General features: G+C 36.9%; 1 protein-coding gene and 1 long non-coding RNA gene across 9 annotated transcripts in view; one reads left to right on the forward strand and one right to left on the reverse strand.

Annotated features, from left to right (window-relative positions):
- The window catches only part of PCGF5 (polycomb group ring finger 5), a 133,079-nt gene extending 107,733 nt beyond the window's left edge, over nt 1-25,346 (forward strand). For 4 of the 8 annotated variants that reach the window (XM_003133143.5, XM_021073245.2, XM_021073243.2 and 1 more), the window contains exons 7-10: nt 3,258-3,356; nt 6,308-6,397; nt 13,311-13,370; nt 19,596-25,346. In XM_003133143.5, coding sequence (XP_003133191.1) covers nt 3,258-3,356; nt 6,308-6,397; nt 13,311-13,370; nt 19,596-19,643 — 297 coding nt within the window. In that variant the 3' untranslated portion in view covers nt 19,644-25,346. The remainder of the gene's footprint in view (nt 1-3,257; nt 3,357-6,307; nt 6,398-13,310; nt 13,371-19,595) is intronic. The other 4 variants (XM_021073246.2, XM_084994840.1, XM_084994841.1 and 1 more) reach the window with 1 other exon arrangement.
- Nucleotides 1-26,934, reverse strand: part of LOC146396979 (uncharacterized) — a 166,881-nt gene that overhangs the window by 19,500 nt on the left and 120,447 nt on the right. The window lies entirely within an intron of this gene.

Raw genomic sequence — 26,934 nt, forward strand, 5'->3', positions numbered from 1 at the left:
TTGATTTGCATTTTTCTAATAATCAGAGATGTTGAGCATTTTTTCATGTGCTTGCTGTCCATCTGTATCTCTTCCTTGGAGGAATGTCTATTCAGGTCTTTTGCCCATTTTTCCATTGGGTTGTTGGCTTTTTTGCTGTTGAGTTGTGTAAGTTGTTTGTATATTCTAGAGATTAAGCCCTTGTCGGTTGCATCATTTGAAACTATTTTCTACCATTCTGTAAGTTGTCTTTTTCTTTTTGGTTTCCTTTGCTGTGCAAAAGCTTGTCATTTTGATTAGGTCCTATTGGTTTATTTTTGCTTTTATTTATGTTGCTTTGGGAGACAGACCTGAGAAAATATTCATAAGGTCAATCCCACAGAATGTTTTTGCCTATGTTCTCTTCCAGGAGTTTGATGGTGTTTTGTCTTACATTTAAATCTTTAAGCCATTTTGGGTTTATTTTTGTGCATGGTGTGAGAGTGTGTTCTAGGTTCATTGATCTACATGCAGCTGTCTAGGTCTCCCAGCAATACTTGCTGAAAAGACTGTCTTTTTCCCATTTTACGTTCTTGCCTCCTTTGTCAAAGATTAATTGACCATAGGTGTCTGGGTTTAATTCTGGGTTCTCTATTCTGTTCCATTGGTCTGTCTGTTTTAGTACCAGTACCACACTGTCTTGATGACTGTGGCTTTGTAGTATTGCCTGAAGTCTGGGAGAGTTATGCTTCCTGTTTGGTTTTTGTTCCTCAGGATTGCTTTGGCAATTCTGGGTCTTTTTGTTTCCATATAAATTTTTGGATTGTTTGTTCTAGTTCTTTGAAAAATATCATGGGTAATTTGATAAGGATTGCATTGAATCTGTAGATTGCTTTGGTTGAATGGCCATTTTTATAGTATTAATTTTTCCAAGCCAGGAGCATGGGATATCTTTCCATTTCATTACATCTTCTTAATTTCCTTGATTAATATTTTATAGTTCTCAGCTTATAAGTCCTTTACCTCCTTGGTCAAGTGTATTTCCAGGTATTTGATTTTTGTGGTGCAACTTTAAAAGGTGTTGTATTTTTATATTCCTTTTCTAATATTTCATTGTTAGTATACAGAAATGCAACTGATTTCTGAGTGTTAATCTTATATCCTGCTTCTTTGCTGAATTTGTTGATCAGTTCAATGTTGATCTATCATTCTAAAGATGAGAGAAAAGTACTGTAAGGTATTTGAATTTAAAGACAGAAACAAAAAGTTCATTATTGTAAGAACTAGAATTTTTTTTTGAGGGTTACAAAATGATGTATTTTAGAAATTTACATTTTAGAGTAATTATCTTAACACCAAAAAATGCAGTCAAATAATGGTGCCAGTCAAAAGATAAATTTATCACATGATTTATAAAAATATTAATTTACAGTGCATAGCATGTGGTACAATCCAGTAATAGGACGCAAGTTAAATGAAAAACAATCCTGTCAGTGTGATTTTATGATTTGTGTCATTTTAACCACATTTACGGTTAATGTCAAAAGTATACCTTTGAGACACTTTGTGAATGTGAAACCAAAAGAGATGGCTCTCCTAACTCTTTCCACACTCCCAAAGGAAAAGTAAAGGAATAATCAATTAAATCAATCAGAAAAGATGTGTATCTCTCCCTTTGTTTTCATGCTGTCTAGAAAGTCAGTCTTCCCATTTGAAATGGGTAGACTATTTTGCTTTAGATGTGACTTTTAACTTCTGTTTTCTGTCAGTGGATACTTTACCATCTGACTTGTGATCAAATGTCACTTGTAGGTTAGCTTCTGTTGCTCTTTGCTTGGGAAATATATTTTGCTAGGAATACATTTTGACTTGATGGTTTCTGCTGTTTGCCTTAATGAATTTAAGAACATTTCCAAATTATGCACCTAATTTCCTAAACATATAAGTAGAAGTAATACTTTATGTCTTTAAAAGACTCAATTGCTGGGTTTTGTTGTAATACTGATAATGTTTAAGGTTTGGGGATATAGTTTTGTGTCACACATTGGTTCATGTTTATCATGTCTACAACTTCATCTCGACTCATTTTCAGTTTGATTGTCCATTCTAGAATGGTTCTCATATTTTACTGGTGTTCAAGCTTAATGAATGAATTGACACTGCTCTGGAAATAAGGAAAATCAAAGCCACAGCCCCTCAGACACTGACTGGGTGTGTTTTTCCCCAATCAAGAGTCCGTTTTACATGACTTTTAGTTGATTGGGATCTTGTGGCCCAGCTGCCTCTCTTTTGAACCCTAGGTCTCCTCAGAGCCCCATTTGAAATCACTGCTTTTTAAAATTTTTAATTTTCTTTTTTTCGTCTTTTCTAGGGCTGCACCTGCAAAATATAGAGGTTCCCAGGCTAGGGGTCTAATCGGAGCTGTAGCCGCCAGCCTACGCCACAGCCCCAGCAACGCCAGATCTGAGCCATGTCTGCGACCTGCACCACAGCTCACAGCAACACTGGATCTTTAATCCACTGAGCAAAGCCAGGGATCGAACCTGCATCCTCATGGATGCTAGTCAGATTTGTTTCCACTGAACCATGACGGGAACTCCGCACTGCTTTTTTTAAAGAAAAAATTTAAATGTTATGAAACTTTTTTTAATGTGCTTAGTTCTTTTGGAAGTGACATATAATATTTTATATGCATTTTATGACCTTGTTTTCAGTTAAACTCATAAAGTGTTCTTTACCAAAATGTCTAGAGGAATGCAGATTGTCTTTTTGCAAGGGTTTTCCTAGTACACATGATAGAATATCATGTAAGTATTCAAGAATTAGGAACTTTTTTTTTTTTTTTTTTTTTGTCTTTTTGTCTTTTGTCTTTTGTTATTGTTGTTTGTTGTTGTTGCTATCTCTTGGGCCGCTTCCGCGGCATATGGAGGTTCCCAGGCTAGGGGTTGAATCGGAGCTGCAGCCACCGGCCTACGCCAGAGCCACAGCAACTCGGGATCCGAGCCGCGTCTGCAACCTACACCACAGCTCATGGCAACGCTGGATCGTTAACCCACTGAGCAAGGGCAGGGACCGAACCCGCGACCTCATGGTTCCTAGTCGGATTCGTTAACCACTGCGCCACGACGGGAACTCCAAGAATTAGGAACATTTTTATTCACAAGTACTAAAGAGCTTTAAATTTTGAAACATTTTCAAAATGCATTTTGAAAATACTCAAAATGATAGTGGAAATGGCACCTGTTATTTTATTAAAAGCAAGGTAGAATACTTTCATTAGTTATCTTTATTTCCTTTAGGGTTTAATGAAGAAATTCATTCGGTGTTCTACACGTGTAACTGTGGGAACTATTAAAAAATTTCTAAGCTTAAAACTAAAACTTCCAAGTTCTTATGAGGTAAGTTAATAATCTAATCTTGATCATTTCAATAATTCTAATTTGAAGTAAAATTCTAACAAAAAAGTAAAATTTAACTAAGAATGTATTTAAAGTAATTTTTGTGGAAACTTTGGTTATTCTCATGTTAAAAAGTTAATTTTTAGAAAGTAATGTTCTATGTGTGTAACCTGTATTTTTTAATTTAATGTCCTAAAATGTGATACAAATAAATTCAGTGGTTTATAATTAGAGGAGATACTTAAATAACTTAAGTATTCTTGAAATAAATATCCCAACTAAATAGATCGTATTCTTGAAATAAATATCCCAACTAAATAGATCCTTTTTTTAAAATGCCAACATGCTTTATGGTATATCTTTTTCAATCTGAGACCTTTTAGATCCATTTTTAACCAGTTCATTATAGACTTCTTTTTGTCATAATGTCTAATTGGTAACATTGTCTTTTTGTCAAAAGGGATTTTGTAATTAATTTCCCTTTAGTTCTGTAACATGCATAAGTGCTATTGTTTAGCCCTATGTAAAACCAATGTATTGCATCTGCATAAATGTAGTTTACTAGTGTCTTTAGAGGAGAAGTCATTTGCCCTGATGTTGATCACAGCACAGCTTGTAAAGTATGTAGTGTTTAGAGAATGTTTATGATCCTAGGGTTATGGCTATAACCTAATGAGGAAACGTGGCTGCCATTTCTCACTTGCCCAAATGGTTGTCTGGCAACTTGTATTAATTTCCTCTTCGGGTTCCAGTTATAGCAGCTAAAAAAACTAAAGACTAAGGCTAGCTTCTTATATAAACAAAGACATCAAAGGCAACATAGATTTTCAGGCTTATGTTTGGTAATAGTCACATGCCAGCATCATAGCAGAAATAAAATAGGTTTTGAACATAAGCGTTGACAAGTTCAAGTACTAAGTCTGTATTTTGAGGAAATCTCTGATCCTGAAATTATTTTAAAATGTCTTGCAGATGATTAATTAGTCTATGGATTAAGAATTAATTCTTATGTATTTGGTCCTACAAATATAAAAAAATTTCCAGAGATAGCAACTTTTAGCTTAGAAAGAAAATTATGAAAGCTAATCAAAGCTGAATGTACTTGATAAAAGTAAAAAGGTGATAACCATATATAGATAGTGAAAATAGAAAATGAAATTGTATTTATAATTTGGTTTTGTTCTTTATTCTCTTCTTGCAAAATACCACTTACAGTTTTATTTCCTTACTTTTAAGTGTCACCCATTGAGTTATTTTCTCGTTTTTCAGGAAGTTGTTAGAGTTGTGAGAACTATTTCTCTCATACAGTCCTACTACTGGCATTTACTACTTTTCTCTATAGAAAAGGATGGACGGGGAAGAGACCGCATCCACTGACAGCTCCTGATCTACCCCAATGCAAAGAACTTTTCCAAGATTTTTTAGTAATAGTTGCTGTTCCCCTCCTTATTTGGCTGTCCAACATGTAAGGGGATGATTTAATGAAATACTTAAGAGCTGTAGCATTGGTAATTGGGGCAGTAGAGATGGGTTTTTAAATGGCAATAATAGAAGCAGTATACCTGATTAGGAATTGCATCCTAAGTAAGTCCCTTTACTTCTTTGCTTATAAATTTATTTTATAGGCAAGATTAAATAAAATTATCTACTTCATTCTTTTAAAAATAAAATGGTGTCTGAATAACATTGAGGCATAAATTATCAAAAAATCAATATAATTTCGCTAATTTGTCTAGTACAATTGGAACTATACTCCAGTCTCCGTCAAGCCAGACAAGAATTATTTAAAAGCCATTCTTCTTCTCCATTTCCACACTTAAAATTCAATCCTGCTTTTAATATCTAGAGAATTGAAATTCTGTCTTATTTATAGGGATCTCTGATAAATGTTTGTTTAATGATGCTTTGCGGAATTCATAAGTCATAACCACAGCTCCTGTGGCCTTCTTAAGGACTGAGGAGGGTCGGGGATTTTTGGTTACTGCAACTCTAGAACAAAAATGGGCCTTGCTAAGCACAACCCCTTTTTTTGAGATCACATATGAGGTGGGAAAGGGCCCTGTAAGTATTATGCAAGTTCCCAACCAAGCAAAGCAGAGAGGTGGAGAGCCGTAGGATAGGCCTGTCGCCTGTTCCTATCTGCTCTGTCAACTTGAATGCCTTGAGGGCCCCAGAAGTCATGTATCTACATGCGTTCATTTACCCTCTCAACTAATGTAAAGTGGGAAAGCCACTCCTTCAAATGAGAGATGAATTCATGAGCCTTAGGTGACCTGAGGAACCTTGAAGTTTCCAGTTTCTCCTCATTCAATAAAAGGCCATCACAGAAAAATTTATAAGCAAATAAAGGGACACCTCAAAGGTTGCACAGAGACATAAACTAAGAAACTTCACATTGCACTTCGAAATTCTGTGATGAACTTGAGGTAGAGGTTGGGACAAGGTGTGGTTCATGTTACTTATATCTGAATTGTTAATACCTCTGAGTTGAACCAGTGTTTTTTTTTGTTTTTGGTTTTTTGTTTTTTTTTTTTTTTTTTTTTTGCTTTTTAGGGCTGCACCTGCGGCATGTACAAGTTCCCAGGTTATCGGTCGAATTGGAGCTACAGCTGCTGGCTTACACCACAGTCACAGCAATGCCAGATCCAAGCCGCGTCTGCAGCCTACACAGCTCACGGCAATGCCGGATCCTTAACCCACTGAGTGAGGCCAGGGATAGAACCCACATCCTCATGGATCCTAGTCAGGTTCATTAACTGCTGAGTCATGAAGGGAACTCTGAACCAGTGTTTTTAATAGAAAGATTCAGTGTTATTTTTAAATAATGGATACTGCTTTTATTTTGCTATAACTATTTGAATCATTTTTGAAATATGGCCAAAAAAATGTGTAAAGCACTTAAGAATTCAAGATTATTTATGTTAATGGCTCTGTAACTATTCTTTTTAAAGTTGGATGTGCTGTGCAATGGTGAAATTATGGGGAAGGATCATACTATGGAGTTCATCTACATGACCAGATGGCGACTAAGAGGCGAAAACGTAAATTGCTTTTATATTTACCTCTGAGTATATGTATTTATTTACCATGATGTTACTGAAATTTAACAGTATTACTGAGAAACCTAAAGAAGTTGTATAAAACTAACTCAGGGCAGAGAAGAAACTGGTTCCTCTTACTGTTGCTCTCAGCTGCTTCACGATAATTGGTCCCAAGGACAAGACTGTGTTAAATGTGGTTTTGTTATATGTAAGGTGAGTTTAAAACCCCAATCTGGATATGTTCAGAACTCTACTAATCTAGAGATGGAGGAGATGGCACTTAACATATATAAATCCCAATCAAATATGGGAACGTTTAGGAACTGCCCTGGCTGGTAAATCTTACGGTTAAGGTATTATTTTTGGTTGTGGTAGGGGAAAAGAAAGAGTAGAATCTAGATTATCTTCTTTTCAGGTGCCTTCTTTACACTGAAGTCTAAAATCGGACTGAAGGGTAAGTGAGTTTCCAGTGGTTTCTGATGCCAGATTTAGATTATTGTGCTTTAGTCCTCAGGCAATATGGGGGAAATGATTAAAAGGAGAAAACTAAGAAAATTTTTTAAAAAGGAGAATTTTATATTTTGATTAGGGCTAGACAGTTCAGGCATATCTGAGTGGTATGTAACATTGACAGCAGAGAAATTTGAGGGGCCAGGAATTATAAGGCTGATATGTAACAGTAAGGAATGTAGTAGTAATTATAAAAGACATGAAATTAATAAATGTAGCCTCACACAATTACAGTGGTTAAAAAACATATTTACATTGGATGTAAATATCTATGGAACTGTTCTTTTTTTTGGTTTGGTTTTTTTTTGTTTGTTTGTTTGTTTTTTTTTCCAGAACTATCTTGATTGAATAATAAATGAAGCACCTAACTTCTTAAGTCAGATTTTTTTTTTTTTTTTTTTTTTATGTGCAGCCCACTGGATGAAACCTTGTGAGGCTGCATTCTTGTGACCAAAAGGAATGTTTTGTTCTAGTCCCAGCCACCAACTAGTTGTGTGCCCTTGAAGAACTCATGAAACTTCTCTAGGGCTCTTCTTTTTGTAGTCTACTTTTCTTCATATTTGGTAAATTACTACTTGCCTTTCGGTGACATTTTATGTACTTTTAAGTGATTATACATATATCACCCTCATTTAATCCCTAACCAAAATGTGTCAGGTACCAAGTGCAGATTCCAGAGTTAGTCATCTATCTATTGCCTGGCACTGCTGGGGCCTAAATCTTGTGATATTACACATAATACAGAATCTTAGCTTCCTTTGATAGTTCATTGGCCATGTCAGTATGTGTTACTGCTTGAAATCATCATCATGAGTAGGTTTGCCTTAAGGTTGGAGAGATGCAGCTCATCATCCACAGCGAGATCTCTGCTGGCATTCCCGTGTCCTTCACAAGGCTCCTTCCCAAAGGTCCTCCATTGCTGGTTATTTTACTGTCGAAGCATGAAAGAGCTCATTCATAGAAGTTGTTATTAATAAAGAGAAGTCAGTCCTTACTGCAGTTTATGCATCTGATCACACATTTCTGAGTGATTTAAAGTCCCTGGTTGTTTAAGACATGTTTTAATAAAAGCTGGTTCAAGAAAATGGTTTAGTACCTTATGATTTTTATTCAGGTAAAAACTAAACCCATAAATAGAAAAACTACCACATTTTATATTTAGTACTGCAGTAAAGCAATATAGTAGCCCATTTCATTTTTTCAGTATGGGAACCTAATTTTTTGTTTGTTAACCTGTTTCTCCCTCAGCCTTCACCATGTCAGCAGTTCCAAGATTAGTAGTTCCATTTTTCCAGTTTCTCAGACCAGAATCCCTGATTGGTTTCATCCATCCATAGCAAATTCTTTGACTTCTGGCATCTAAAGATGATAATCAGAATCCACTTATGTTTCACCACCTCCACTGCTACCACTGTGGTCCAAGCCACCATCACTCTTCTCCAGAATTCCTATGAGGGGCCCCTGGCTGAGCTGCAGGCTGCCACTCTTGCTGCCACCTGTTCCCCCTCCCATCTTGGGCCAGCACAGAAGAGTGACCCCCATAACACAAGTTAGAACACATCTCTTGTGTGCTCTGAATTCTCCAGTAATGTCCGATGTCATTTAGATAAAAGCTAGAGTCCTTCCAGGGACCCCACACAGTTTTTCCCAGACACCAGTATGGTCTTACCCTTTACCCTCTCCCTCTGGCTTCACTGCCCTTGTGTTTGTTTCCTTTAACTTGCCATGCTTGCCTTTGCCTCCCCAAGTATTCACCTAACTTACTCCCTTCACCCCCTTCACTCAAAGATGTTTGCTTCTACACCATCTTCTCAGGCCTCTGACTTCCCTGAATGTTACCACCCCCTCCCAGTCTGGCACTCTTAATCCCTTCTCATGCCTTCCCATTTTCCATAGTATTTCGGACCATCTGATACTTTAGCCTCTTGTGTATATTTATCATTTGTCCCCCACTAAGACGTAATCTGAGGGCAGGCGTGGTTATTTGTGCACTGCCGCAATTTCTAGCACCTGAAGCAGTGCCTATTGCAGATGCTCAGTAAGTGTTTGTTGGAAGAGTAAATCGAATGAAAGTTTTGTCTTTTATAAGGTAATAATTTTGCAAAATATGTCCTAAAGATCATTTTGTTTATTTTAATCTGTTTCCCATTTGTTTCCTGTTAAATTTTAAATTTTTGTTTGTTTCAATTAGTTATGAGTTATTATAATAGTAATTGATGAATTCTGACAGTTGGGTTGAATGGACAGAGTAGCAGTAAAACAATTTTCTTTCTTTTTTTTTTGTCTTTTTGCCTTTTCTAGGGCTGCTCCTGCAGCATATGGAGGTTCCCAGGCTAGGGGTTGAATCAGAGCTGTAGCCGCCGGCCCACACAACTCGGGATCTGAGCCGTGTCTGCGACCTACACCACAGCTCACGGCAATGCCGGATCCTTAACCCACTGAGCAAGGCCAGGGATCGAACCCGAAACCTCATGGTTCCTAGTTAGATTCGTTAACCACTGCGCGCCACGATGGGAACTCCAAAACAGTTTTCTTGATTAAGCCCCTACCAGCATATTTATTGCAATCACATCCCTTCCCAACTCCCTCCTCATTGCTAGCAAGATGATAGGATGTCTGAAAAGCTCACATTATTCTGCCTACTGGCATTGCTCACTGGCTCTGCTTTGGGCTCGGGTCAGTGTGTTTCCTAAACTAATGACTGCTTGATCGTTCTTTCACTTCTTTTTTATATTAAGCATTTTAATCCAGCTGGGATTTGTTCATTTACACACACATACCTACAATGAGGCTAAGACTCTAACTTTTTTTGACATAAATACAGTTTATTGAGTAATCCATACTTTGCCTGTTTTGAGATGTCGGCACTATCCATTGCATATGTGTATAGATGTGTGTTCACACACAGATGTGTGTATCTATGTTCCTGGACATTCTCTTTCATTCTTTTGAGTGAGATTCATCCTACACCAGCATTACACATTGTAGCTTTTATAAAAGTCTGATCATGTAACAGCCCTATCTAAAACCCCTCAATTGTCCATTTTCTTTGAGAAATGGACAATTTAAACAAATTCCAAACTAACAAGGAAAATAATTGGGCCTTCTAGGTTCTATTATGACATGTATTAGTATCTTTTAGGGCAAAGATCTGTATTATTATTATTTTTTAATTGCGTTTGCTAGTTTTCCCCATTTATCTGTTCAGGTGAGCTTGAGAATAGGATAGTGATTGGCATTGCATTACATTTCTAGGTTGACCTGGCTGGCATTTGCAGTCTTTTCTTCTGTTTGGTTCTGTGGGCTGGCCTCTTCTGTGTCTCTGAGCAAAGTCTATGGTTTTCTTCCCTCTTCAGTTGGGATGCCACCTCTATTCTTCTGGGTCTTTCACCTCAGGCAAGGCTACCCTGTGTTCATATCACCTCTTCCCGCTGTTCTCTTCCTAGACTCATAGGAAGAATCTCGGGAAGTCCATTTTGCTTCCACTCCTCAAGAGCAGGATATTTCTGCCTGTGCAAAAGAGCATCTGTGCCTCACCTTCGGCTGGAGCAGTTCCACTTGAGGCTCAGCCTGTTTTCTGTCCTCTGTGCTCTTTCTGGATCCTTGTCTCCATTGCGATGCATTTTTTAAAGACTTTTATCTTTAGGAATCAAATATCTGGTCAAACTTAGCCAAGTCCTAGAAATTTTTCTATTCATAACAGTATTTGCGCCTCAAGATTGACATTCATCTTTTGCTTTTTGGTGGGAGAAAATGTACCTTTTTTTTAAACCATTTCCTCTCTAATGGCAAATCACAAATCACCTGGGGTTCTTGGTAATATACAGATTCTATTTCAGTAGATCTGAGGTGAGGACAGAAATTCTGCATTTCTAACAAGCTCTCAGGGGATCCAGTGCCTCTGATCTTTGGACCTTCCTTTGAGGAGGATTTTAGGAGACATGGTCCATGATCACTGGTTTGCCCTGTGGCTTCCACACCTATTTAAAGAAGGGTATAGAATTAAAGAATTAGATCTCAGTTTGGAAGAGACTTAATCACCAATCTAATACAGGAATTCTGTTTATAATATCTATGCAGTCTTTTTCATATGCAGTGTTCGTCACAGTTTGAAACATGTATTGTTTTGCAACTTTTTTTCTCACTTATTAATATCTTGTGGAGAATCAGTAAACTTTAAGTGTTCTAACAAGTTGATAGTGTTCCATTTGTGTGGCTGTAGCATAATTTGATTACCATATTTCTTTGGTGAACATTTAGATTTTTTTCAAATATTTTGACATTACAAAAACTGCTGTATTTCAGTACATGTATCTTTTTGCACATGTGGAAGCATATTCACTGACTAAATTCCAGGTGTGAATTTAGAGCAGAGTATGCATGTTTTAAATTTGATAAGTACTGATAAACTGTTCTCTGAAAAAGTCTTCGAAATTTATAATCAATGCCAGTAATGTGTGCGTGCCTATTTTCTGACTTTCTCACCAACGCTGCCTGTTTTCAGTTTTATGTATCTTGTGTGAAATAGCTTTCCATATCCATTGCCCTTTTTTTCCATTGTAAAGTTTGTCTTTTTCTTACTGACATCTAGGAGCTCTTTATGTATTCTGGATATTCATCTTTTGTTGTGTATATTACAGCTATTTCCTCCCAGTTGTGTCCTGTGCCTATTTTTATCTGTTTTTTGTTGTTTTTTTTTTTCCTGATCCTTAAAATTGGGGTAATAATACCTATCTTGAAAATGTTTAGTAAGAATTAATGAAATATTACATAATAAAGTACCAAGAGTGCCTGATATAATGTTATTTTATTAATAGTTTATGTATGTTCTCTTTCATTATTAGAATTCTCTCCTCTTAATTTCATCTCATCCCTGCAGGCTTACTGTTAAAGTCTCTTTCTCTTCAGCCTCAGCTTTCACCATGAACTCCTGTTCTTCCTGCTCACTTTTCCTTGGGTGGGCTGAGTATCTGCTCTCAAGACTCCCCCTTTTCCCAGATAATCCTAGTTGGTTTTATCTCTTCCAGCAAACCCCCCCCTCCCACCGCCAGTCCTTACCTAAAGCTAGTGCCTGACATTGTCTTGCTTTGCTTTGTTTGTATTACCAAGTAATTTTAGGGAAAGCAAACATTTACCTTGACTGACAACAAAGAGATTAATAGGGAAAAAAATCTTAGTGAAATTTGCCTCTTTCCACCCTCTTCACTTGCATGGTTAGGCCAAGTCTGATAGGCCAGAGTGTGGGGACTTGAGAGAGAAAGGGGAAGGTGGCCGAGCAGAGCAGGGCTGGGTATGTCTTACAGCCTGTTGATGAGCCCTGTACAGAAATTCAAAGACTAACTTCTATGGAAAAAAATTGCTAAGGTCTTTCAAGAAGTGGAAAATTTCTAAAATTTTATTTTAAAAGCTACCAATATATTTGTTTTGAATAATTGTTTCCTTAAATATTCTTCCAAATTATATTTTAAAAACCTGCTCTGGGCTGTTAGATTTATCCTGGTTAATTTACACCTCACATATTTTTTATGTGTCTTTTTGAAGAGGCTTGCGATGTTGAATTCATATGTGTATAATTATAAAGTATATTTTTATGTCTCATAATTCCATTACCATTAACATGTTTATGTTTAATAAATATTCAGCATAATACTGAAAATTCAAGACTTGGGAATGATTTTTTCATATGAATCGTTAACCTGTTAAAAGGTAGTGGATTTAGAAATGAATCTACTCACTAGTTTAAAAATATATGCATTCATTGATTTACTCCTAAAACATTTTTTGAGAGGCCACTGTGTGCCTGTTTTGCACCTTAACTATTAAGACTACAAATAAGACTCAGACTCAAGGAGCTCACAATCTAATGCCATTAAAATAGTTATGGAGACTAAGTCTAATCTGAGTGATGTAAAGAACCTAATCAGAAACAGAAAATGGATCCCTTACAGGGTGAGGCAAGTTCCCTGCCCTCTGAGAGCACTGAGTGAGATCGGTAAAGAGTGTTTAAAGATCACTTTCAGGGTGGTTGAAGAGGAGGTCTAGGAGAGATTTATTGCAGGAAAGGGTAGAACAAAGAGCGTTCCCCTCCCAGATTGAGACAGTGAGGTTTGCCGAGGAATTTAGTATTTGAAGCGGAGATGTAGGAGAGGTCCCCATTTTAGTAAATATTCGCAGAAGATTAACAAAACTCCTATTTAGATACTAAAACTATTTCAAGCTAAAATATACCAGTCACTAAGTTATTAAAATCTGTTTCCAAAAACAACTACCATATATTGGAGAGTGTTTACTTAAAATTAATCATGTTGACTCGTGTTTAACGTTAAAATATTTTAAATAATCAGTTTTAAATATGTATCCAGTTGTGGATGCCTCTTATCTGATGAGTTCATCTCCTCCGCAGTTTCGGTGTCTGAACTGCTCAGCTTCGCAAGTCTGCCCTCAGGATGGCCCTTTGTATCAGGTAAGAGGCACTCACGACTGCACATGTGACCCAGTGATGCCGCCACCAAGGCAGCAGCTTTAATCCCAAGCCCAGTTCCTAAAACACATAACTCTGCAAAATTAATTCTTATTTGCGAAACTTCATCTTTTCAACGTATGACCCAAAAGTTTCCCATTATTTCAGTTCCCTTGAATTATACATTTGATTTGACTGAACTGAAAATGAAATTGTAAGTGCAAAGGCCATTATATGTAAGTCAGGAATTCTTAGTAATTACCAGTTTCGGCCCTCGAGAAAGCTCTGCTCCACTGTGGATCTCTGCTCCATACTTAACACTTCTTTGTGTTGTTGTTGTTGTTAATGAATCATAGACCCACACGTGAGAGAGAGAATGCCAGATTAAGTGACTCTAAATAACAGCAACCACCAAATGCAGTTGTGAGCTTGCTAACTAGGCCCCGCCCTAAGAACTTGACTTAACTCCTACAGAACAGAAATGATAGTGAAGCAGTTTAGTAACCCACTGAGAAAACTTGAACATGCCTCTGAGAAAAGTTTATCTAAAATAAAAATACATTTAAAAAATTTGGAAAACAGAAGAGACTAAGTGTAGTATGGTAAGGGTTATTGTTCAGTACAGAGATGATCTATGATCAGCCTTAATCCATGGATTAATCAGGGCATCTCTTTAAAAATCTCTGTTCTTTTATCCCATAAAGTAGTCTTCATCATTATTTCTTTGGAGCCAAGAAAGGAGAATTGTTACTATATAATGACCTTAACTCGCAGACTTAACAGTGATGTTGCATTTTAGAGTTGGGACAAATAAATATATGTTAAGTATTTAAAAAAACCATTTCAAATCAAAAATGTTAAATTAGCAGTCTATTTAGAATTTCCCTCAGTCTCATTGTCAGAGCTGTGATACTGGAAATCCCCACATTGTCATTAAAATGTGTGCTTACACTGGTTAAGTCTGTGGTGTTCTGTTTTTTTTGTTTTTTTTTTTAATGGAATAAGCAAAGTTAGCGACTGTGAAGGCCAAGAGAAAATCATTTAGGGGGAAAAATCATCCTTTTCCTTATATTATGCTATTGAGAACGGAGGTTGAGTAAATAATTAAACTGAGCTGGTAAGATTGTGTAGATATTCAGCTCTTTTAGTTTCACAGCTGATTTGGGGTGAATTTTAGCGCTGCTCCTGCTCTTTTTACTTAGAGCTCGCACATACATGGCTTTTTGCTATTACTCCTAAGAAATGAAGATGTTCTTAAGCTATGATCCAAAGTTTTGGAAAACAATTAGAATAAGACCAAATTTTCAAAAATCCATATGCATTTTCTTCCCTCAATTTTTTTTATAATGAAGTGTAGTCCTGTCAGAAAGCTGAACTTGTTAGTTAATAAGATGTAACTTTCGCCAAAAATCAGCTGGAAAATGTCAAGGAAAAGATTATCACTATTTTTACAAGAAAATATTATATGTGCAGCTTTATACTATTAAATTTTTTTAATTTTGTGAACATTTCCTGAAAGAGTTTTCCAGGAAAATACTAGTGGACTAACATTTACCCAAGAAGAAAGAAAATATAAATCACTAAGTCATAAAAAGCATAAAAAATTATTAAAGAATTACTTCCTTAAAGGATAGCTAAATATAAAACTTCTTATTTATGGCCACATTCTCTCAAGTTTTCAAATAATAGATCATTCCCATTCTAAATTGTTTTAAGTCATTGAAAAAAGTAAAATTTTTCCAAGTTCATTTTACAAAGCTAACATAATCATGAAAGTAAAAACTGACAAGCCCCAACTAGAAAACAAGTATCAAATCTCATCTTGAATATAAAAACAAATAATGTACTAAATATACAAAAATAATATGCTAGAATAATAAACCAAGACCAAATAATATTTTTTATCAGAAATAAAAGAATGGCTTAATAGTGGGAGGGAAATATTATATTAGAAACACACTAAGTCAAATAAATATCAGTAGATGTTGAAAAGACACTTGATAAAATTCAATTTTAAATCCTGATTTTTCCTATAAGCCTTATTTTGAAATTTTCCAAAACAACAAAAAAGTTGAAATAATGCAGTTTAATATAGTTTCAAACACATTTTAACCAGATTCTTGTTTAAATTGACCAAGTCATTTGAAGTTCACCTGGAGATATAAATTGTGCTTTTGGTCAGCCATGTTTTTAAATGAGTAATCAGGCCACATGCACTGCCACCTACTGAAATCTCCTTTAAAGCTGAAATAATTAAAATAGGGAAATAACTTAAACACAGACACAGAATAAAAAGAATAGCTGGGAGTCCCTATTGTGGCGCAGTGGTTAACAAATCCGACTAGGAACCATGAGGTTGCGGTTTTGATCCCTGGCCTTGCTCAGTGGGTTAAGGATCCGGCGTTGCCGTGAGCTGTGCTGTAGGTCGCAGACGCAGCTCGGATCCCGCGTTGCTGTGGCTCTGGCGTTGGCTGGCAGCTACAGTTCCGATTAGACCCCTAGCCTGGAAACCTCCATATGCCGCGGGAGTGGCCCAAGAAATGGCAAAAAGACACCCCCCCCCAAAAAAAAAGAATAGCTCAGGAATACACTTTAGTGTGTATGACTCTCTAAAGAGAGTACCTCTAGTAGAGGGTGAAAAGATTCATGAACAGCTGTCTGTTGAGCGTTGATGCACTGGGCACTCTTAGGCCCTGGGAACACAGAAGCAAAAATGAAAAAAAAATTGTTTCCTGCATGGACGTTATGCTCTAATGATGGTAACAAATGAAAAATAAATGCGTAAAATTTATAGTGTTAGAAGAAAAGTAAGGTAAATAGATATTTCAGATGACAGCCAAGGAAAGACTTATTTCAGGTGGCAACTTTCAGTCTGAAAGAAGTGAGAGTAATAGCCATGTGTCTTTGAGCAGCAGGGGACTCCAGGCTGAGGGCACACAGTGCAGAGATCCCTTGTGGTTGTTTGAGGGCTGCTAGGTTGCCAACAGGCCTGGAGCAGGCCTGGGGAATTGGTGAACTTGGAGGGTAGAGGTTGGGGTGGGATGTGACCTAGTGGGGTTTATTTTCAGTTAATTGTACTGAGCCTATTGGTGGTGGTGATGGAAGAGGTGGGGATTTGATCCATACCTCACATTATATGTGTTTCTCATGGCTAAAATGTACATATTAAAAGTAATACAGTCAGATCAAGAAGAAAACATAACTAAGTAATCTCAGAGTGAGGATGGCCTTTCGCATTGTACATGTTGAAAGGAAAAAAAAATAGGCAAACCAAGTTGACCATTAATATTGGAAAAGTACATGGCAAAATACCATAATTAAGGAATATTTGCAATATATGACAGAAAGATTGGATGTCCTTTAGTACATAAAGAATCCATACCAAATCTGTAGGGGAAAGTTCACCTTTCCATAGAAAAATGGAAACAGAAGAACAGAAGACATAATTAGGCAAGTCACAAAAGAAGGAAAATGATTAACTTATTTAAATGTCAAGAAGTGAAAGAATAAATTCTATATTTGTTTGTAAAATTTTCAAATTAAGAGAGGAAAGGAATAAGACTCATTACTGATGAAGCTATTGAAAAATGAGCAGTCTTATTTTTTTGAGAAATGTAAAAACAGAACAACTTTCTGGAAGTCCAGTGTGATGGCATTTATCAAATAGCCTTTTAAAATGCCGTCTGAATCAGGAGTTCCACTTCTAGGAACCACCCCTGGGGGTTCAGGGGAGGTTGGTTGGGCAGCACAGAATAGATCATTGGGTCACAATAAATTTACAATAGCAAAAATAAAAAAATTAATTAAAAGGAATAAACTAAAATGTGCAGTAAAATATTTATTGATAATTTCTTGTTCATTTCTATAGAGGCATATATAGCCTTTAAAAATGATGGCATAGGGCCATGTTACATGGTGTGGAAATAAGTTTGTGGAATTTTAAATGGACAGACTTCTCATCTAGACAGAATTATTTACCAGACAATATATGTAGCATGATTCCAGTTTTGAAAAGTTTATGTATATAGACAAAAAGACTAGAGGGATGTACATGTGGTGGTTATCTTTGGATGGTGGGATTGAAATGACTTTCCTTTTTTTTCTTGGTGCTTTTCTGTATTCTCCAAATCTGCTGTAGAGCCAAGTTACTTTTATGGCGAATAATGTATTTTTTGAGAAAAATGAAAATGACTGTTTTTCATTTTCTAAAATTACCACATTTAAAATGTATACTTTGGAAGTATATATTCTTTTAGTGAATGATGAGCCTGAGGACTGGCAACTCCCCATTCAGTGCAGTCACTGAGCACCAAGAGGAGTCAGGCTATATTGCATCATAGTGCAGTGCCATTCTACCTGAGAAAGCAAACTAAAACTCAAATAGAACTTCAAGTATACCTGAACAATTTCCAGCATTGTAACACCAGTAAAATTCTTCAACTTCTCATTGTCACAGAACACACACACACACACGTGTGCGCGCACACACGCACACACACAATGGTTTCTTGGAGAGGAAGACAGGACCATTTTCAGCCAAAAAACTGAAAAAATCCCACCCACTGACAACCAAGCCATTTAATTCCCTCTCTTCCTTTGTCCCAGTAGAGTTGGTGATGGAGTCTTCAATACATGATGAATGGATTCTTGCACGAGTGACAATTATTTGCAGAAAGTGTGCAGAGTCAAAGAGGAGTGGAAAGCAAAGCTAGAAGGATTATTGTAATAAGAGGCAATCTGTGGGTTGGGTCAAGTAGAAATGGGCAGTAGTTGAGTTAGGTTGTAGGATGTCTGGGTTGCAGTCCCCAAATCTGGCTCAACTAAGATGACCTAGGGAGTTTTGTAAAATGCAGATTTCTGTGTCCCACCCACAGATATTCTGATTCAGAGGGAATCGAATAAAGTTTAAAGTAAAAAACAAATGAGCAAAAATTTAACCAAAATAAATTTAGACCACTTTACTTCTTCAGCTGTGTACAGCAAGATCTAGGAATTTTCATTCTTATCCTGTAGTTTCATCCTGAGCTGAATGGTGAGAGAGGCTTCCCAGGACATAACATAGCTGTGATACACACAGAAACGGTCATTTTCAGGGTTATGGAAACTCAGTCTACACCTCTCGTCTATAGAAAAGAGAGTTCTCCCGTGGCATATGGAGGTTTCCAGGCTAGGAGTCGAATTGGAGCTGTAGCTGCCGGCCTGCGCCACAGCCACACTAATGCCAGATTGAAGCCGCGTCTGCGACCTACGCCACAGTTCACGGCAACGCCAGATCCTTAACCCACTGAGCAAGGCCAGGGATTGAACCTACAACCTCATGGTTTTTAGCGGATTCCTTAGCACTGTGCCACGACGGGAACTCCCTCAGCACTGGATTTTTGCATTCACCTCCACAGAGATGAGAGGGAAACAAGTCATTGACTATCTCAGCCCTTTCTTGGTTTCATAAAAGTAGCTCCTGGAAATTTCATTTTAAAAAGGGGAATCTTCAGCTTTAAGAAAAGGAAAACCATTGCTTCTTCAGACCCTTTACGACTTTGTGATGTTTGAGTTCTATATGATATGGCAAAACAGGGTAAAAAATAGATGCAGAAGTAGCAACGTGGCTTTTATCCGCAAGCAGCTGTTTCCTGTCTAATGTGTGTTGATGTACGATACCTTCCCTACATAGAGCAACCCGAAGAACAGTCTGAACCTTTCAATTATATAATAGTCAAATCCAAAAAAAGTATCAAACTCAACTTAAAACAAGCCACACTTAAGTGTGGCTTGTGAACTCTACCTCAGTTTCATAGATTTGTAGCAGGAAGTCTCTCTCTTAATTTGTGACGCAGTGAGCTTTCAGCAGCTCTGCCGGCGCCCAGCCGGTGGGCTTTTTTGTTCAGCCCCACAGGTGAATGAGTGAGTGCTTCTAAGCAGGTGGAAAGCTTTCCACCCTCCACAGGCCCTGCCTCACACTTACGTTAACAGCACTATTCGCATGGGCAACCAGTATGACATTTGCAGGCCTCTGAACCTGACATATTATGGAAAACTGGACTGATTCAGGAAAATAACAGAATTAAAAGATATAGAGTCTTAATGATAACTACAGTCTTAATTGCCATAGTCACTAGTACCAGGAAATACTGTAAATTATAAAGCCACATTCTTAAAATCTTTTATGTATAATCTGTATTGTTTTTATGTAAACACGGTCTTAACTCATCATCTGTTTTTATTTTATAGTCATACCCCATGGTATTGCAGTATCGACCAAGAATTGATTTCGGTTAGACCAAGGGGCCTAGATCCCACTGACTGAATCCTGCACTAAGTGTTTACGCATCGGCAGATTGCACAGTGAACCGTGTGTGGACTAGAGGGACACAGCCAGGTTTTCAGCATGCGAATAAGGCCATCGTCTGTCTCTAAACTATCAGTTGCATTTATGTTGTTTCTATTAAGAGCAAACCAAGTGCCATTCTGCTCCTGATCCGTCTGCATAAGGTATTTGTGCTGTCTCACAGTGTCCAGTACAAGTCGTGGCTGAAATCGGTTAGCTGTGCAGCCACAATCCAGCCTTCTCAGTACTTTGCTTGCCTGTTCCAAGATTGTTCTAATGTTTGATTACACTAGTAATATGGCTCAATCTTTGTGGTGTTGCAGTTTTCACATACTTACTATTTTATTCTTGTTTAAATAGAGTACTGTACAAGAAACTAATAATTATATCTTGAAATTATTTCATATGGGAAATACATTTAGAAAAGTGATTTCTGGAGCCACTGTCCTATTCTCGGTAAGCTTTCTGTGTGCAAAATAGTTCACTCTTGAGTGTACAAGTCCTTTTGGAAAGAATTCCTACGGGTTTTTTTTTTTTTTTTTTAAACCTTAGAGCACATTATAACTGTAGGCATTTTAAGTCATCCGTCCGTGTAGTCTACCAGTTGCACAAGGAAGGCCTGTTCACCCTCAAGATTGAAAACGTATGTGACTTCTTGGAGAGCAAAAGTTGAGATTCACAACCATTTAAAGTGTTGGCAGCTGATCACATTTACTTCTAACAAAATTAATGTGTGAGTAAGGTGCATCCTTGATAATGTCTTCAGGCGGGTGGGTGCTGCTTCACGACCGTCATTACCTTCACGTAGCCCACTTTATGTATGCACCATTATATTCTGGCTCTTATGTACTGAGTACACTGTTTCTCTTTATCAGCTGGCCTTAGGTGTGTGTCATTGTGGCATGTGGAAGGTTCTGAGGATTTTAAGTATTAGGATTTTTAGAGCAGATAACATTAGCTGTTTTACGGATTTCAGAAATCTCAAAGCAATTGTAGATTAAAACTGTTAGTAACCTGTCACATTTCCAAACCTTCTGCGTAAAGTAGATCAAATGCAGTGTCGTAGATAAATATGCTAACCAAAATTAATGGTTTGAGGATATTTCATTTTAGATCCTGTAGTAATTGGGGAAGTGGGATTATTGTTTTATACGTAAGTTCTTTAAGGTCAGAGCTGTGATAATGTCCTTGATTTTACAGTTTTGTTAAGTCTTCCATTCATTTTGAGATGAGTCCGCAAGTCAAAAAAAGCCTTGTTACCTTAAATTATATGAAGAACTTCATTTTAACCCTTTTAAATGTACAACTGTTCTCATTAACTTCTTTGGAAATTAAGTTTTATTAATTGCTTTGAAACAAAGGTAACCTCTGAAACTTAGGAAATAATCTTGAAAGTTAGGAAAAATATTTGTTTTAGAAATCAGACATGAGCACAATCTGTGTGTTACACACATAGTTTTTATACTATATACATAAGTAGTGTGCTACATTTTCTGGTAAAATGTATCACAAGTTAATGCCTTCTGAATCTCAGAATGCTTCTTAGAAATCAAACAGTGCACGACTCTAAGAAACACGTACAAAATACAGCTAAATCTCAATGCATTTCACAATATAAAAGGCTGAAACTTCTTATCTCTCTTTTCCATATACCTTCGTTTCAAGTCAAAAAGTCTAAGTTTTCTGTTGTTTCTGGTCTGACTTTTGTGAAAAAAGTTATGGCAATACTTTAAAAATTTCATTTTGTTAGACTGTGTTTGTGCTTGCAAGGGCTCACAAACAGAATTTAAAAGGCAGATTTTCATTAACACTTAAACAGTGGTTGAAACAGACCATTACAGTAAACCAAAACCTGAATTTACTCTCTAGCAACAGAAATTATTTCACTATGCTGTGAAATCCAATTCCCTGACATCCCTAAGAAATTTTTACGTTTATTATAAATTTGTCACGTCTAGGTCAGTGATTGCATGTGGAAGTGATCTTTAATTAACTCAAAATGAATTGAGAGTGCATTTTAAAAAACCACAAGTGAGACCTGGATGTTTTTAGGTCCCCAGCCAAAACTTTCAGCCTTAAATGAGTTTTATATACACAATCTCTTTAAATTTGGCCTGCTGCCTCATCTTATGTAATGTCACTATTTTCCAAGGAAATATATGGGAAGCAATTATGGACTTGAGGATAGTTTTATATAAAATTCCTTTAATGTTAAAATATTGACATTTTTATTGAAATACAATGGAATATGTGCCAAAATATGTGAAAACCTTGCACAAAGAAGGGTGTCATATGGGGAAAGGTACAGATTTATAATGGTCCTGAGTAATGTGGTATTACTATTAGAACTAGAGACTTTTTCAGCCCATGTCTTTTGGTATATTCGACTATGGTTTTCTCAGTATGGGACTACTATCAATGTCTAGGAATACAGTAATCCTTAGTTAATTACCCCCTAAGTCAGGTTGTGGAATATGCATGAAACCAGGTATAGAAAAAATATACAGGCAAAAATATATAGGTGGTTAGTTTTACAAAGTTAGGGTGTTATACAAATAACCTATAGAATAGTCATCTGAATCTGCAAAATTGGAGAATAAAATTAAAATAAGTTTTTCTTTAATCTCTTGTTTCTTGAGCAACAAACTGAAAAAACTTTACTTCCATAAAAGATTTTGTAATCTGATTTCTCTGCTTGTAGATATCATAGACGTACAAGGTTCAAGGAACCTTGAATCTAAAGAAGGCCTGTGGTTTATAGACATCACTTTAAGTGAAGCAATCACGTTAGTTAATTTAAAAAATCTAAATATGGCCCTTTCTCTAGATTAACAAAATACTTTTCAGAAGTATTCAAAAAAATAAACTCTAAGGCTCATTGATGTGGCAATATGAGGTCATTCAGTCTGGGGTTCAGGTACCTTAGATAATGTCTTAACTACTTTTAGAAAAGTATGTTATCCCTTTATTCATTAAAAATCTGTCCCATACTAATATGCCACATTTTCTAAATGTAATGAGTTTGCTCAACTATATTTTACACTTAAACGTAACCGAAATTAAAAGATTCTTTAAGGGAAAAAAAGTGTGTTATATAATATTGTGAACTGTTTAGCTTTATTGAACTATTTAAGAGAAAGTGCCTCATTGCTAAAGTGCATTTCTGTTTTAGATTTACTGCATAAATTATGAGTTTTCTGTCCCTGTCTCTTATCAACTGTTTTGTATCTAAATAGGCTCTTGTAAGTTAATCTCTTTTTGAAAGATTTTTCATAAGAAAATAGTTATCACCAAAGACATTTTACTGTTAATAACCATGTTAGGGAAGAGAGTTTTAACTGCTTGGAGGTTGGAAATTTTTAGATTGCAATTTACTTTTATATAATTAGGCAATAACCTTGAGTAATTGCTAAAATATCACCAAAGAAAGGCTTTAAACTGAATTTTCGTGGTAAGATCAATCAAATGAAGGTTTTTCTTGCAATATTCAGAGCTTACTTCCTTTCAGTTATGTTTTTCGTTTTTTCCAGCACCATCTGACAGGTCTTAGGAAATCCTCAAAGTTGGGGTTAACACAACAAATAGCCTCTCTCTGGATGAAAAGTGGGAGAAACACATACTTTGAAAAGAAAATTGAAAATAAGATTTTAAATTCTACTTTAAGAAGCTTTTTATTTTAGGGAGGTGATATAAACTAAATTTATGCTTATTTAGTTCCTGGGTTGTTGGTAATACGAGAAAGTTTATTAAAGACAGGCTTTTTGGTCAAAATGCTGACATGCTCACTTTTATAGAAAATAGTACATTCTGTTGGACTCATGAGAAAATGCTTTTGCTGTATTCACAAGCAAAAATTTTCCTAAAGACCTGTTTTGTTTTGTTTTGTTTTTAAGTAACTCTTTGTCTTGTTCCTCAGCAATTACTTTGTTATTAGAATTTAGCCATATAGCCAAATTGGGCCAGATGGGCCCCAGATGAAGAGCATACACATCAGGTCACACCATTCTTTCGGGGAGCCCAAGCTGGGGGGCCACCTTGAGTAAAGCTCACATTATGGAGTCTTTCTGATAGGCCACTAGGCAGACCTCCTCGGTTAGGATAAAAATGGATGCTCGCCATTGCGTACTCTCATTTATCATAAGGAGTTGTCTGGCAGGCTATATGTTTAATTACCAGTGAGATGTAGATGTTGGTTGTGGGAATTTCAAAAATGAGTGAGTTTGCCATAACTTAAATTCTCTGGGTTACAAACACAAGAACGTGAAATGCTATTAGTTTAAAATATATAACCCTGCAATAAGAAACATAACATGTCTGCCAGATCTGGTTTATGAAAAATTGAAAAATATTAAATATGCTACAGACTCAAACCCTTTGAAAGCACAAAATAACCACCCAGTTCTGGATTTACTTGATATTCCTAGTTCAGTAGTATTTTGTTGAAAAAAGTTCAAATTGAAAGTTCATTAAAATGTACTTAAATATGCATTACAGGGCTTTCATCTTTTTTTCTCAAAGCAGTGGCATTTTCCCATAATTTAAAAGTGATTCTCTCCCTAGTGTAATGTAGTTTTCACAAGTAGCATGTTTATTTGCTATCCTTACTATATTTTCAAATAGAATTAAAATGCTTGAGCACTTCCTTTTCAGAAAGTTATGAAATTAAAAATATTTTTGATGGTCATTAAAATGTGTCTGTATGCTTGTTATGCCCCTTTTTCTAGGACTCAAAACTTGAGACATTGTTCAGAAATGCTTATTAATTTTAATCATCTTTAAATCTAGAATCAAATCAAACATTAAATCCTGGGTCCAGTTTTTTTCCATCTTTCAGAACTTCATGGAATAAGAAAATCATCTAGTACAAATTGAACATGAAATGTTTTTAGGCAAGGTAGAGATAGTAAGTACATTACTTATCCATGGACTTCACGCCAGTCCATCAGAGCAGGAGTTCTACACATTAGAAATGGAATGGGATCAGCCTAACATTCTTTGGGGTTGGTTTTCTTTTGCTGTATTCTTTGAATGGGGATGGGGGCCCAAGTGTCCTTATGAAGCTGTGGTCAACAACAAGAGCTTGTGGGGGAGCGGCAGTGCTCTGCTGCATTCCTGCATCTGGCAACACAACAGCAAACATGTTTTTACTAGAGTAGCCCTCACATTAAATAAAACCATCACAGACTATATTGTATAGTTACGTTGCTAATTTTCCTTTGAAATATAAAATATTTTAAGCTTTTTTTTTTTTTTTTTGTCAAAAGTGGTAACATCTTAATACAAATAAAAACCTTTTTGTGGTTGTAAGATTTAGCTTATAAATCATTCAAATTGAAGTGAAAGATTACCAGGTCATTGTTAATGACTTAGTCTATTAAGAATATATGTATTTTTGTAAAGGAGAAGCACTTGTAGATATTTAATCAGTACTATATGTCTGTTTTGCAGAAATAAAATGCTGCTTAGAGATTCTCTTTAAATACTTTTTATTTTTGTGCTCAAATGTATTTTCTGTTTATCTATGGAGTGTTCTGTACAAAGCTGTATGATTGTACTGTTGGGCTAGATACCTTTGTTTTTTAAAATCTGGTCTTAGCCAAGTATATTTGACCATGTTAAAAATAGTATCTTTGTTATTAAAAAATTCAATTGCATAATTTCTCGCTGTCTGTCATCCTTCATATCAGTAGTTGTAGCTCACAACCTCCATTTAAAAGTCTCCATCGAGTATTACTGTAGCAAATTTTATGAATGTTTAGTAAATATTTGAGATGATAAACATTTTCTGAAGATTTTTGAGCTGTTTAGTTTGAAGATGGCAGACTGGCCCTCAAATAACACTTGAGGCACACACATATACTTCAGAACAGTTTCTTACTTTGTTAATCAAGTCCAAATCATCTTTTGAACGTAATGGAGTATCAAAGTAAGGCCCAAGTGATTTGAAAGACAGACTGCTCCCCTCAGCTTGCTAGACAACAGCTTTGTTTTATTAATACCTTGCTCTGGCAATTCAGGGTGGGCTAAAGTAAGACATTCAAGTCACAGGGTTTCAGTCATGTATATCTGCCCCTTGTTACAGTGCCTGAAGCTTTGTCTTAGGGCAGTGGTACCATGGGGGGGGGGGGTGGCTTAGGACTCCAGGTCCTCAGTGAGCCAGGCAAGCAGCATCCTCTGAGCAAGACAGTGAGGGCCTTAGGAGAGGCTGGAGGACAGCCCATGGAAAAGGGAAACAAACAGTTGGTGCTAATCGGTCTCCGCCACGTCTCCACTTGTGAAAAGGGTCACTTTACCCAGTTCTTAGTTTTTATCAACACAGGCTCAGCCCTGGTCTTTTCGCTAGAAAGGTATGGAGGAGCCTCCAGCTGGGCCTGAGAAGCTGGGGAACCAGCCTCTGCTTGTGTGGCCAAGGAATTAGCAGACACTATTTTGCTAGAAGCCACGCAGAGCCCTGCTTGACATCCATATGCCTGCTGTGGGATTTGGGGTGCCAGGATTGTTATCAGATGGAGAATAGACAGCAAATGATCCCCCCTGCCTTCCAGCAACCAAAGCCCTGCTCCTCCCAAGTCCAGTTCAGATCCCACGGATTCAAGCAGGCTCATCCAGAATTTCTTCTCCTTCGTAGCACTTAGCACTTTTATCTCAACCATAGTAATTGATGTTTGCTGGTTTTACCATTGGATTATGAGCTTTGGGAGGGATGTCGACAGTCATTGGGTGTATCCTCACCCTCACAGTACATTTGCACAGTAACTGTTCCCCACAAAACCAAGGTAGAAGAGAGAATTCAGACTTCAGAGAGCAGAGGCAATGCTAGAATCTCCAGCCATTTACCCCGTCTCCTGGTCCCATCCCTCTTCTAAGGACATGGATCATATTGGATTAGGACCCCACCCTTATGACCTCATCAACTTTATCTCACCTCTCTGAAGGCCCTGCCTCAAAGATGATGTTAGGATTCAGGCTTCACCACTCAGTTCCTAATAGCCATGTGGTGTCCCACAGACCAGGATCGAAATCAGGGCCATTCTGTTGTGTAACTTTGGGCAATTTTACTTAACTGGCTGGGTCTCATTTTCCTACTTAAAGCAGGAACAGTATCTCTAGCTCACAGCTTTGTGGAGGATTGAGAGCCCACAGGAGGTGCTCGGAGCATTGCCAGTGGAGACAATGAAGCACAGCACAGTTGTGTTCCATCGCCATCGGATCATCCCAGGCTGCAACCCAGTGTTACACCTG

This window comes from Sus scrofa, chromosome 14 (genome assembly GCF_054392235.1).
Source record: "Sus scrofa isolate SSC_HxYL_T2T_F1_AM1 chromosome 14, Sscrofa_HxYL_maternal_Yorkshire_Landrace_v2.0, whole genome shotgun sequence".
Classification (NCBI taxonomy): Eukaryota; Metazoa; Chordata; class Mammalia; order Artiodactyla; family Suidae; genus Sus; species Sus scrofa.